This window comes from Bos indicus x Bos taurus, chromosome 13 (genome assembly GCF_003369695.1).
Source record: "Bos indicus x Bos taurus breed Angus x Brahman F1 hybrid chromosome 13, Bos_hybrid_MaternalHap_v2.0, whole genome shotgun sequence".
NCBI classification, from domain to species: domain Eukaryota; kingdom Metazoa; phylum Chordata; class Mammalia; order Artiodactyla; family Bovidae; genus Bos; species Bos indicus x Bos taurus.
Genome location: NC_040088.1, coordinates 18,878,141 through 18,891,816, shown reverse-complemented (window position 1 = coordinate 18,891,816; position 13,676 = coordinate 18,878,141). Strand labels below are relative to the sequence as shown.

Below are 13,676 nucleotides of genomic sequence, written 5' to 3'. Positions count from 1 at the left end.
GCTCAGTTGTGTCCGACTCTTAGCAACCCCATGGACTACAGCCCACCAGGCTCTTCCATCCATGGGGTTTTCCAGGCGAGAGTACTGGAGTGGGGTGAAATGGGCTAGAGACTCACAAAAATAAGAAGAGCCTGGCAGCCTCCAAGATGCCCATGGCCAGGAAGCGAGGGCTTTGGAAACATCACAGACGTGACAGATCGACATGGCTTTTTGAAACATGGCTCTGAATTACAAGTTGCAGTGTTTAATGATTACTCATCTTGTGGATACAGGACTTGGCCCTGCAGGTGGAGACCATCTGCTGCTGGAGGCATTCACAGAGGGCCCGTATGGACACAGGCCAACAGGGATGTTGAGAAAGGGAGTCCAGTTGTGGACCAGGGCTGAACTAAATGACCACTAATGTTCCTTCCAAATCAGAGATTCCATGATTCTAAAGCAAGCCCGGTAGCTGAACCGGGGCTGTGGGCTGGGCTCTGTGGTTAGGGAGCTGCCCTGGGCAGCAAATGGGTTAAGGCTCAAATAACTTTTATATATAAATTAATGTGTAGAGTTGGGAGCCAAAATCTGTTCCATTAATTTTTCCATCCATTCCAGGAGCAGTTAGGTACACACAGTAAAGTTTATTTTGGTGCATGGTATACTTCACTCCATTAAAAATAAATTAATCAGCAAATTCCTGCCTGGCTCGGCTCTGGTTTATGTAAATAGTGCCCAGCTGTAATGAGTTACAAGGTGTTATTATCTCACACACACAGAGGAGGCTTCACTCTGGAGCTCCGTGTGCAACAAAAGCATCTTAAATAAACTCAGAGAAGGCCGTTTGATTTGTAATGTTTTCACAGAAGTGGGATATACCTCATCCATATAGAGTTTCTTTATATGACTCATTTTATAGCAAGTTAAATGAAGGAAGTTTGATGGGGGTGGGGGGAGGGAGGGACAATATGGTTCTCCACCCCCTTCTTCAATTTAAAGAAAATCCCCCCAAAGATGACCCACACTCAGGGGGAGGAGACTAGTCCTCAGGGGCTCAGACCACGAGGGCTCTGCAGCACGTGCTCCGGAAGCTAGGAAGCGGGTGGTAGGCTGAGCACGGAGCGGGGTACTGGGGTGGTGCGATGAAGCCAGGAAGCATTCTCTTCCCCCCAGTATCTCATGTAAGGGGAGCCAAGGGAGGAAAGACAGCATGACTCTACCCCAGTCCAGTGGGGGCGTTGTGTGACAAAGGGAACTGTCTTGAGGCCTCAGGATGTGACAAGCCCCCTGGCCAGACAGGCCTCCTGGGTCCCCGAGGACGGGGTCAGCAGGAAAGAACAGTGACATTTCTGTGAACTGGAGACAGAAGCAGCGGCAGAGACCCCACCCCACCCGAACTTCCCTTGCTCCTGTCTCTGAGCTGGCACTGCTTCTCAACTCATGGCCTCTGCCACCTCAGGTGTGTTTCTAAAAAACCTGGGAATAAAGAAGAACCATGGCAGAGAGACGTCTCTGGGTCTTTTAATGGCCAACTCAAGCCCATGGCTCAAAGCTGGAGGACAGTGTGTGGTTACCCAGCCTGATTCAGCAGCATTACTCACTGCTTCTAGGCCACGGTGGGTCCTTGGGGGGAGGCAGCTGTCCCCTATCGAACCTACCCCCTTTCCCTTCTGTGGTCAGTTACACGGTTTCTGGAGGGCACTTGGGGAGCGTGTGAGGGAGCTCCTGCTCAGGGCTTCTCTTGAGGGAGAGGACGCCTTAGAAGGGCTACGGGTTCTCTCAGCACTGTACCCCACCCTATCAGACTCCTGGGCGTACTAAGAGGAAAACCAACACAAATGGGGCCAGGTATTTGACAGATGCTGTTCAAAGGTCAGTTCAGGCCACTTCCTGCAGGATCCTGAGCCAAACAGGCACCTCTCTTCTGGCAGTTCCTCAAAGCTAGCTGGCCAGCTGTTCGGAGGGACCAGCCCATCAAAGACCCTCGTCGTTATAAGTTGGGGAATGAGGCTTCAGGATGCTCTGAGGATTCTTCTCCACTAGAGGGCGCCAGCTCACCTCCCCTGTCAGAAGCAGATCCTCACCATTCATGGAGTCCAGGTACTGTATCTGCAACCAGACGAGAAAGTCACAAGAGCAGGACAGACATGAGGCGGCGCGTGAGGTGGTGGAAGGAACGAGCCTCCCAAAGGAGAGGACAGGGTTGGGGCAGGAGGGGCTTCTGACTATCCCAGCTCCCGAGCCCAGGGATCGGGGGAGGTCTCTGATTGCCCAGATTATTTCATTTAAGGGGGTTTGAAGAAACAAGTCATTAAGGAAGCTTTCTCAGGCCTTAGGGAATTCCCCGCTGTACTTCTGAATGGACACATGTCTGACACACAAGCACTGACTTTCTGAACTGCAAGGACTTTCCATGGAGTGTGTGCTGGGGGAGACATGTCCTTGGTGTGTTTGTGTATGTGTCTGTTAATTTCTCTTGTCTGAGAAAGGGGCCCATAAATAGTGATGTGTGTGTGTGTGTGTCTGTTAATTTAAGTTCCCTTGTCTGAGAAAGGGACACATAAATAGTGATGTGTACCCCACAGGTCTTAATAAGCACACCGCTAGTTTGTTCTTTAGTTGCAAAGTTGTGTCCAACTCTTTCGTGACCCCATGGACTGCAGCCCACCAGGTTCCTCTGTCCATGGGATTTCCCAGGCAAGAATACTAGAGTGGGTTGCCATTTCTTCCTCCAAAGGATCTTCTCGACCCAGGGATTGAACCCACATCTCCTGCATTGCCAGGCAGATTCTTTACCACTGAGCCACCAGGGAAGTCAGTAACTGCTAGTTACTGGAACTTAAAAGGATGCTTCTACTCTCCTCGAGTAGGCTCTCACCGCAGGGTTAGTGGGCGCCAGCTTCACCCCTCTAGGATGGCTCAGGGGGGGTTATCCCCCTGAACAATGTGGAGATGGGACACTGACAGAGAACATGTACAGCTGCAGGGAGGGGTGGTCGGGCAGTTGGCAAGAGGCAGGGGCTCTAACGAGTGGCCAGGCCTTGGGTGATAGAGGCCTCCTCTGGAAGGATTCCCAAGCTCCTCCTAGTAAGGAGAAGAGAAATGCTTTACAGGAGACAGGCAAACTCCAGGGCAAGAGCTGGATCAGGGCAGAAGTCAGCACTGGATTCAAAAGATGAGGTTCCACTGTGGAGGTGAGAAGGCAACTGGGGGGCAAGGAGAGGTGGCAGGAGTCAGGAACCTCACCTTTGCCTCAGATCCAACTCCCTATCCCAAGAGACCCTCCACTCCTGCTGCTTCGTTTTTAGCCTTCGGACCCTCGTGCTCACCCTGTCATATATACCTCACGCCTGGATCTCCAATCTCCAGATCTGCTCTGCTGTCTTCCAGGGCAAGAGATCAACCGACACTGTTATCTTCCCTAAAACCCACTCTTCTTTTCAATTACTCCATTCTGTCCTTAATGCCACCACTTTGCCCATCTCCTGGGTAGAAACTCTCAATTTAATCTCTGATTGGGTCTCGGGTGATCTACCAACTGGCATCACGGCCAGGACCAGCCTCCTGGTCTTCCCTGATTCACTCGCTCAGACTTAGTCCCTCCTTTCTTCAGCCTTCCACAGCACTCTGTTCCTGCCTGCATACATCACAGACTGACTTATTCCAGGGGAGCCTTGTGCCTGACTGGCTTGTCAAATCATGAGCTGGATCCTTGAGGGCAGGACTGGGTCTTAGTAATTTCTGCGCTCTCAACAGAGTGGCTGGCACAATAGGTGCTCAAAAGCTTTGCTGACAGAACTGGGTCCCCACCAAAGCTCACTGCTTGCCCAAGAGTTCCTTCACTGCTTTCCTACTGCCTGCCTCTCATCTGGGCACCAGGGGACTTCTTACGGGGGCACTGGTGTGGCAGTCCCTTCCTTCAGGGCCCTCAGAGAGGTCCCAGCTGTGCCCTTGCTGTGGCCCCTGGCACAAGCCCACCACAGCCAATGGAAAAGTTGGGCTGGTCTCTCAGAAAACATAGCATTTGCTTTGCCAATTGCTGCTCCTGTCTGAGGGCGGGTCCAGTCAACAGTGTGAGCCTCAGAGTTCTCTGTGGGTGGGGTCCTCTGGCCACACTGCCTTCTTCCCGGCTCTGGCAGATCTGAAGAACGGTCAAACAGAAGTCCTGGCTTCTGGGGTTCTCTACCCTCTGGGTCTGAAGAGCCCTAGTATGTAGTTTTTCCAGTAATCACCCAGCTGGCCCTGTCTTCTCCTCGGAGCCAGAGCCTGGCCTTCCCTTTCCTGGCTGTTGGAGGCTTGAAGGCCATGGACACAGGTGAATAAGGGAATGACTGTGAGGTGAGGCCCCTTCAGGTCCAGGAGCCAGGCCTACAAAGCAAAGGTGTGACTCATGGGACAGGCTGAGCTGGTGAGCTGTCTGGAGCAGCTGAGCCTCTAGTGGCCGTATGAATCACCCAGCTGTGCAGCCTGACTCACTGGACGACCCTGGAAAAGCCTACATGTGCCTCTTGCCTGCCACTCAGCTCCCTCGTCCCTAACATATGGATTTCTCATCAATACAGAATTAGGGGGGCAGAGAGAACAGGAGTGAATTCTCCCTGGGCTCAAGGAAAACTGTGTAGTTAAGCAGTCCTCACTCGAGAGCTCTCTCTTAGAAGCTTTGAGAGCCCTGGGCAGCCAGAGGAGTGAGGGATGAAGCGGGGGGACCCTGCTTGACGACAGGTAGCAGCACCCAGTGGGGAAAGGATCATGGGATGCTGCCTGGAGCCCAATCCTGCTAGAAGCCAGGGGTTCAAAGTGGGTAACCCAGGGGAGCTGCTCTGCACCCCGTGCTGTGGCCTTACAAGTGGACTGTGTGCGCCCAGGATCCAGCATAGCACTGGCACACGGCAGACAGCCGAGTGTGCAGTGAATCAACAACTGCAGGTTTATGAAAGCAGCAGGCCACTCTGCCCTTGTTCTTCTGTTCCTACTCCCCGCCCCCTGACCTAGCTCATGACTGGATCCAAAGAAGGGGCTCTTTTTTTTCTGGGGAGGGGGTCAGTGAAGTAGAAAAGGAGAGCTTTATTGCTTTGCCAGGCAAAGAGAGACACATCAGGCTTCTGCCTCGAAAACCTCTGTGTCTCCCAGAAGGTGCTCTTTGTCTATGCCCGCTGCTGATGTGATTTGGTTAGAACTCCCTCACACTGGAGTCTGGGAACTCAACCTCTCATGACCCTCTGAACTCCAGCAGCCACAGACCTCAGGAAGGGCCCTGGAGGGGAGGCCCTGGAGGGGCTGCTCACCTGTTTCCTCACATACTCTACCAACAATTCAAGTTGTCGAGGGTCTTCGCATTTCTGGTTGAAGAAGGTTCTCCAGAGGGCGGCCGCCAGCCCACGGTCATCTGAAAGGATCCCCTGGAACACACAGCACAACTGGTCTTTTGGGGCGAACGGCAGAGCCAGGAGACAGAAGCTGGGGATATCGTGAAGATGCGGGCAACCCTAGGATCAGCTCAGAGGACGTGACACAGAAACAGGGCAAGTGCGTGGCAGAGCTGGGAGGGGTCTGAGAGGGCATGTGGCCTGCCCCCTTCATTCAATAGAGGAGGAAAGTGGGACCCAGAGGAGCCAAGCGGCTGGATAAAAAGGTGGAAGCAGAGATGTGGTCATGTCTGATGGGCCGTCCTGGCCACAGCTGCCTACAGCATCGCCAGGCCCAGCCAACACCCGAGAGGAGAGATGGGAGCAGCAGTAGTTCTGGTGCCGTCCACAAGGAATGGGGTCAGCATATTGTGAGTGTATACTTTCTCTTAAGAATAGAGTGTTACGTGTTTTGCTCTCCTGGTCCAAGGACACACATCTGAACAGCAACTAGGTCTTTGGGGATGGGAGCCTGGCACCTTGGCCTCACTGTCACCCAGCTTTGGGGTGGCCCGGCCTCCTCCAAAGCAGAGGAACAGGCTGTCCGGCAGGACTGCCATGGGCCACAGGGGAGTGCTCAGAACCTGTGTGTGCCTACCATCGGCTGTCCTGGCACAGCAGAAAGCACACTGTTGGGAAGCCCAAATATCACAGAGGCCTGCATCATGGACTAGGGCCATGTTCTAGCTTAGAGCTCTGAGGAAGGAGAGGGGAGGGTCCTGCTTCCTGGGCAAGGGTGACTGAGGGACAGGCCCTGAGGAGCTGTTCTGTCCAGGTGCTAAGGCAGCATGTGGAACCAGAGGAAGTGCTGACTGGGCCTTGGAAGTCAGCTAGAAGGCCAGATCATGTCCTGGCCCTGTCAGTTCCCAGCTCAGAGATGGTGGGCAATTTACTAAACCCAAGTCTCAACTTTCCCATCTGTTAAATAGAGACTAAAATTGCTGCCCTACTTATAGCATCTTTGAATTATAAGACAGAACATAAAGGCATTTTGTGAAGTGTGATATGAAGATTAGGCTTTGACATGGAGCTGTGAACAGAACTGAAACAACAGTGGGATCTGGGGACTGGACTGCCTGAATTCAAATGGCAGCTCCGTCACTCGGCAGCTGTGTGTCCTTTGGAAAGCCACTAGCCCTTCCTGAGCCCTGGTTTCTCATAACCTGAATGAGCCAAGTAACACCTGTGCCACAGAGTTGTGAGAATTAAGAGACAATGGTCATGGAAGGCTCTGTAAGCGGTAAGGACACTACACAAAGGGCCAGGATCACATATTCGAGGTCCTGCTGTGGTCAGGCCCCCGGGGCACTATGGTGCCTGAGGTTTGGCTTTAGGGCTGGGGCCAGGAAGGGCTGGGGCCAGTAGCGGGTACGGGCAGTTTGAAGGAAAAACTGTTCACCTGTCTCAAATGCCCCCTTGCTAAACACCCCCCACAATTCCACAGCTTAAGAGACTGTCCTGGCACAATGGCTGAGTCGGGAAAACCAGCTTCTTCCGGCATATGGGGGACAGGAGCCAAGAACAAGCTCGGGCACATCACCGTTCTCCAAGCTATTTGCTAACACAACAGCCTGCCTGTGTCTGAAGTGCCCTGGGCACATGCCGGAGTGCTGCTGGCAGCAACTCATATGTGCTACATGAGAGGGAACAGGAGTGGGAGCGAGTATTATGAGGACTTAGAAAACGAGCCCAGAGCACAGGACAGCAAAAGCCCCGGGAGCCAGGGCCTGCCACAGACAGGCAGCCTCGGCGATGGGTGAGATGGCTGGGAAGGGGCAAATCTATAATCAACTACGAGGAACAGGATGATTCAGACTCAGGTTAACAATGATAGCAATGTGACTGGTTCAGACTGTCAAGAGCTTCTTGCCACACCTGGCTCTGATGACCAGGTGGAAACTGTATGCCGGGAAGAAATTGTTACCCTGGCTGGGAAGATAAGTGCGCTCAGAGGTTCTCGAGCGAAAGTGGTTAATGTGAGGTCACGGGATGGTGCTGACCAGCTCGAGTCAGGATATGGTGGCTGGCACAGAGCAGGAGCACAATACAAGAGGCTGAATAGATCAGTGAGCCCCACTTCAGCCCTCTTCCCACCACAATGCTAGTAAGCTGAAGACAAATGGGAGACTGGTCTGAGGGAGGAAGCAGGAAAAAAATGGGTGCCTAGAAGGCAAAAATTAGTTTGCCTAACAGTTTTTCCACAGTCTACTAGAATAGTGACTTGTTTTCCCTCACGACACAAAAAAAGCATCCTTCCAGAAACTGAGATGCCTAGGTCTAGAGGAACTGAGAGGAAGCCAACAAACTCTGGCCCTGGAGGACCCTGGAAGTAGACTGTGGCCCAGAGGAGGAGCGGAGAATAGGAGAATAGTATTTACTATTTACTGGGCACAGAGTTTCCATTTGGGAAGATAAGAGAAAATCCTGGAGATGGCTAGTGGTCATGGCTGCTCAAACGTGAATATACTCAATGCCACTAAAATGTACACTTTAAAATGGTAAATTTTATGTTATGTAAATTTTGCAATAAAAAATGAGACAGATCTAAATGTCATTAGGTAGGACATCCAAGATATACTGCGCAGTTAAAAAAAGCAAGTTACAGAATGGTGAGCGTAGTATAACTTTCATTTGCATAAAGAAAACAAATCCATAGGTGCTTGTGTATGTACAGGTAACAACTGTAAGGACACCCAATAAACTATTAACAAGGTTTTCCTCTGGGACAGGGAGCTGGGCAGGCGAGAAAAGGGGCCTTCTATTTTCTATTTCAACCATTTAGGCAGAGTTTCATGAATTTTTAAATGAGTGCGTACTGCTTTTATAACTGAAGCCCCCAAAAGCGTGTGACTTGTCTGGCAGACCGTGCTGCTGATGTGGGCATGCCTTCCTCTCTCTGGAGCATCTGGGGCTGAGATATTGACCGACCTGCCTGTGTCCCTCCATCCAGCACCCCACAGGCACTCAATAAACGCCAGCTAGTTGAATGATCTGGCCATACTACGTAGTGCGTGCTTTCTCAAGTACCAGGCAAACTGCTGGGCGCGCTCATTCTGGTTGCTGAGTCAATGAAGGTGAGGAAATAGTAAAATACTAAGTAAAACAGTAAAATAATGGCAGGCAGTGACGACGGCCCCTGAAGCTTCTTTCAGAAGTTCTCATCGACAGCCTTTGTTGGGGGAGGTCACTGTTCTGTCCAAGGCTTGGTAAACCATCTTACCTCATCATATCCTAAGATTGCGGCATAGAAGTTATTTGTCATAAGCATCATGTTCTTCTTCAGGATATAGGGATTAACCTACAGAAACAAAATGGCAAAAACAAAAGTATAAAAGAAAGGAAAAAAACCATAAAGTATGATTTTTGGCTCCTGACTGACACGGACAGCAGAACCAAGAAAGAAGGCCCCTGACAGGTCAAACTCCCACCCCATCCTCCTATTTCCCTGCTCTGTCAGGATTCTCCCCAATTTGACAACTTCTTTTAGACTTTGGTCCCGAATTATACAAAGCAGTACTCAGTTTTATGAACTAAGCCCCAACTACATGTCAGGCTCTGTGCTGGATCCTATGAACACAAAGAAAAAGAAACGGCTTCTTGACTGGAGAAGCACATTGTCTAGTAAAAACAGACCTGTATTAATAAAAAAAAAAAAAAAAAACACACTGCAACACGTTACCTCCAATTCTATCCCCAAAGTGGGGAGCGATAAGTAAACTTTAGTACAAATGGTCTCTGCTTGGGGCGGGGGTGGTGGTGCTGCCGCGAAGTTCTCTAAGGAGGCGATGTTTAACTGGACCTCAGAGGAAGAGTCGTCTGACGAGAGAGCTGGGGGGTAGGAAAGAGGACATTCGAGACACAGGGCATAAGCTGTACAAGGTGCAGGGGCAGGAAAGAAAATGAGGGAGGGCGAATGGGCAGGAACAGCAAGGAGTCTGATGCAGCAAAAGCACAAAGGAAGTGGCCAGAGGTGGGGAGAGGGGGAGAGAGGCCGGGCTGTGAGCGGGATGCTGAGGGGAAAGGCAGGTGGGGAGAGGGGGAGAGAGGCCGGGCTGTGAGCGGGATGCTGAGGGGAAAGGCAGGTGGGGAGAGGGGGGAGAGAGGCCGGGCTGTGAGCGGGATGCTGAGGGGAAAGGCAGGTGGGGAGAGGGGGAGAGAGGCCGGGCTGTGAGCGGGATGCTGAGGGGAAAGGCAGGTGGGGAGAGGGGGGAGAGAGGCCGGGCTGTGAGCGGGATGCTGAGGGGAAAGGCAGGTGGGGAGAGGGGGAGAGAGGCCGGGCTGTGAGCGGGATGCTGAGGGGAAAGGCAGGTGGGGAGAGGGGGGAGAGAGGCCGGGCTGTGAGCGGGATGCTGAGGGGAAAGGCAGGTGGGAGAGGGGGGAGAGAGGCCGGGCTGCGAGTGGGATGCTGAGGGGAAAGGCAGGTGGGGAGAGGGGGGAGAGAGGCCGGGCTGTGAGCGGGATGCTGAGGGGAAAGGCAGGTGGGGAGAGGGGGGAGAGAGGCCGGGCTGTGAGCGGGATGCTGAGGGGAAAGGCAGGTGGGGAGAGGGGGGAGAGAGGCCGGGCTGTGAGCGGGATGCTGAGGGGAAAGGCAGGTGGGGAGAGGGGAGAGAGGCCGGGCTGTGAGCGGGATGCTGAGGGGAAAGGCAGGTGGGGAGAGGGGGGAGAGAGGCCGGGCTGTGAGCGGGATGCTGAGGGGAAAGGCAGGTGGGGAGAGGGGGGAGAGAGGCCGGGCTGTGAGCGGGATGCTGAGGGGAAAGGCAGGTGGGGAGAGGGGGGAGAGAGGCCGGGCTGTGAGCGGGATGCTGAGGGGAAAGGCAGGTGGGGAGAGGGGGAGAGAGGCCGGGCTGTGAGCGGGATGCTGAGGGGAAAGGCAGGTGGGGAGAGGGGGGAGAGAGGCCGGGCTGTGAGCGGGATGCTGAGGGGAAAGGCAGGTGGGGAGAGGGGGGAGAGAGGCCGGGCTGTGAGCGGGATGCTGAGGGGAAAGGCAGGTGGGGAGAGGGGGGAGAGAGGCCGGGCTGCGAGTGGGATGCTGAGGGGAAAGGCAGGTGGGGAGAGGGGGGAGAGAGGCCGGGCTGTGAGCGGGATGCTGAGGGGAAAGGCAGGTGGGGAGAGGAGGGAGAGAGGCCGGGCTGTGAGCGGGATGCTGAGGGGAAAGGCAGGTGGGGAGAGGAGGGAGAGAGGCCGGGCTGCGAGTGGGATGCTGAGGGGAAAGGCAGGTGGGGAGAGGGGGGAGAGAGGCCGGGCTGTGAGCGGGATGCTGAGGGGAAAGGCAGGTGGGGAGAGGGGGGAGAGAGGCCGGGCTGTGAGCGGGATGCTGAGGGGAAAGGCAGGTGGGGAGAGGGGGGAGAGAGGCCGGGCTGTGAGCGGATGCTGAGGGGAAAGGCAGGTGGGGAGAGGGGGGAGAGAGGCCGGGCTGTGAGCGGGATGCTGAGGGGAAAGGCAGGTGGGGAGAGGGGGGAGAGAGGCCGGGCTGTGAGCGGGATGCTGAGGGGAAAGGCAGGTGGGGAGAGGGGGGAGAGAGGCCGGGCTGTGAGCGGGATGCTGAGGGGAAAGGCAGGTGGGGAGAGGGGGGAGAGAGGCCGGGCTGTGAGCGGGATGCTGAGGGGAAAGGCAGGTGGGGAGAGGGGGGAGAGAGGCCGGGCTGTGAGCGGGATGCTGAGGGGAAAGGCAGGTGGGGAGAGGGGGGAGAGAGGCCGGGCTGTGAGCGGGATGCTGAGGGGAAAGGCAGGTGGGGAGAGGGGGGAGAGAGGCCGGGCTGTGAGCGGGATGCTGAGGGGAAAGGCAGGTGGGGAGAGGGGGGAGAGAGGCCGGGCTGTGAGCGGGATGCTGAGGGGAAAGGCAGGTGGGGAGAGGGGGAGAGAGGCCGGGCTGTGAGCGGGATGCTGAGGGGAAAGGCAGGTGGGGAGAGGGGGGAGAGAGGCCGGGCTGTGAGCGGGATGCTGAGGGGAAAGGCAGGTGGGGAGAGGGGGGAGAGAGGCCGGGCTGTGAGCGGGATGCTGAGGGGAAAGGCAGGTGGGGAGAGGGGGGAGAGAGGCCGGGCTGTGAGCGGGATGCTGAGGGGAAAGGCAGGTGGGGAGAGGGGGAAGAGAGGCCGGGCTGTGAGCGGGATGCTGAGGGGAAAGGCAGGTGGGAAGAGGGGGAAGAGAGGCCGGGCTGTGAGCGGGATGCTGAGGGGAAAGGCAGGTGGGGAGAGGAGGGAGAGAGGCCGGGCTGTGAGCGGGATGCTGAGGGGAAAGGCAGGTGGGAAGAGGGGGAAGAGAGGCCGGGCTGTGAGCGGGATGCTGAGGGGAAAGGCAGGTGGGAAGAGGGGGAAGAGAGGCCGGGCTGTGAGTGGGATGCTGAGGGGAAAGGCAGGTGGGGAGAGGGGGGAGAGAGGCCGGGCTGTGAGTGGGATGCTGAGGGGAAAGGCGAGCCCCTGAGGCTGTGAGGAGGACGGGCACAAAGGAAGTGGCCAGAGGTGGAGAGAGGGGGGAGAGAGGCCGGGCTGCGAGTGGGATGCTGAGGGGAAAGGCGAGCCCCTGAGGCTGTGAGGAGGACGGGCACAAAGGAAGTGGCCAGAGGTGGGGAGAGGGGGAAGAGAGGCCGGGCTGTGAGTGGGATGCTGAGGGGAAAGGCGAGCCCCTGAGGCTGTGAGGAGGACGGGCACAAAGGAAGTGGCCAGAGGTGGGGAGAGGGGGGAGAGAGGCCGGGCTGTGAGCGGGATGCTGAGGGGAAAGGCGAGCCCCTGAGGCTGTGAGGAGGAGGGGAGAACAGGATGGGCTGAACTAGTGAGACTGTTCATGTGAACGGACTGCTCCAGAAACGCAATGTCAGTGAGACTGTGGAGCCTCAGGTAGAACTCCTCTCAGGGAACAGCCAGGTGAGCCTGAGGAACCCAGAGTGCAGTTCACGAAACCTCTTAAACAGGATAAAACTTTGACTCTGGGAATCTGACCTCCAGGAATATGCTTAGGGAAAGGGGTCCATGTTTCATTCCTCTCTGGCATCCCAGCAGAAAACTTGGTGTCAAACGTAATACATAGAAAGGGCTCGTTGACTATTTAAATGGACAAGTTTCAGAAACAACCCTGTCATTTGGAATTTTATATGGAGAATAAGGTTTGTGCTTAACAACTGTGACCGTTGCCCACCATCATCTTCTCCATTTACTGAGCACCTGTTATGGGCCATGTGCTTTACGGACATCATCTCTTCTGCCACTGGAGCTCAGAGAGGTAGATGTGCTATCATCATGCCTTTATAGACACAGAAAACTGAGACTCAGATAGGTGAGGTGACGTGCTCTAGATCCCACAGCAAAGTAGTGATGAAGTATCCAGGTCAGTCTGAATCCCAAGTCCATGTGCCTGACATTCCACCAGGTTCCTGCCTCCGGGAAGATGATTTTATTTTGGGTCATAAATCAAATACTGAATGATTTCATCCTGTGGTTTATCACTAGTCTCTGAAGAAGGGCAGAAAGGAGTACTGAAAGGATCTGGAGTTAGTCAGAAAACCTGGGTTCAAGTCATAATTCTGCTGTATACCTAGGATGCGATCTTGGGCAAGTCAAGCAACCTATCTATGTCCTTGTCTTTGAAATGCCCTACACAGAGGACTGGTTTGTAGAGCAAATGAATTAGCATGTACTTCATTCATCTGTTCACTCATTCATTTATTCCACGATGTATGCTGAAAGCCTTGGTAAGCTGCAAAGTGCTCTGCAAATGCAAGGAATTATGAGTAATTCCTTCTGGTTTGTTTATATAAAACTAAAACCAGCTCCAATACTTTATAGTCATGGACAGTTTTCAAAAAGAGAGAGAGAGAATTGTGAGACTCAAGACTGGAAAATGTGAGACTGGACGCAGCCAGTGGTGCAACCCATGACCTTTCCCACCCCACCTTCACCCAGGCCAAAACAGCCGTCCGTCTTTTGTGTTCCCAGAGCTCTCTGTCCACACTTCTCCTGGAGACACACCTGTCCCCTAGGGCACCAACCTGTCCCACTAGTTTTCGAGCAGCCCAAAGGCCATGAGGAACTCCGTCTGATGAATCTCAACACCCCCGACACCTAGGCTAGTGCCTGGCCAGAGCAGGGTTTAGGGCTGGCATGCTGAGGACTAAATCCTCACAAGGCCTGAGTGCCACACAGAGTGTGTTCTATCCAGTCACATCCTTCTGTCTGCTTCCCTTTATTGCTCCTGAGTACCTTCCGTGTTTCAGAGATTTCAGAACTGCTGAACTTCTTACTGTGCCATCTTCCACTATGGGCTAAGGTAGAATCAAGAAACAGGCCAGAGCTTGAGTTAC

At 54.4% G+C, this 13,676-nt stretch overlaps 1 protein-coding gene across 2 annotated transcripts in view; it reads right to left on the bottom strand.

Moving 5' to 3' along the window:
- Positions 1–603: 603 nt before the first annotated feature.
- The window catches only part of LOC113903084 (ubiquinol-cytochrome-c reductase complex assembly factor 1), a 97,092-nt gene continuing 84,019 nt past the window's right edge, over positions 604–13,676 (bottom strand). For both annotated transcript variants that reach the window (XM_027558710.1, XM_027558711.1), the window contains 3 exons: positions 8,605–8,682; positions 5,265–5,378; positions 604–2,088 (listed from right to left, as the gene is read on the bottom strand). In XM_027558710.1, coding sequence (XP_027414511.1) covers positions 1,954–2,088; positions 5,265–5,378; positions 8,605–8,682 — 327 coding nt within the window. In that variant the 3' untranslated portion in view covers positions 604–1,953. The remainder of the gene's footprint in view (positions 2,089–5,264; positions 5,379–8,604; positions 8,683–13,676) is intronic.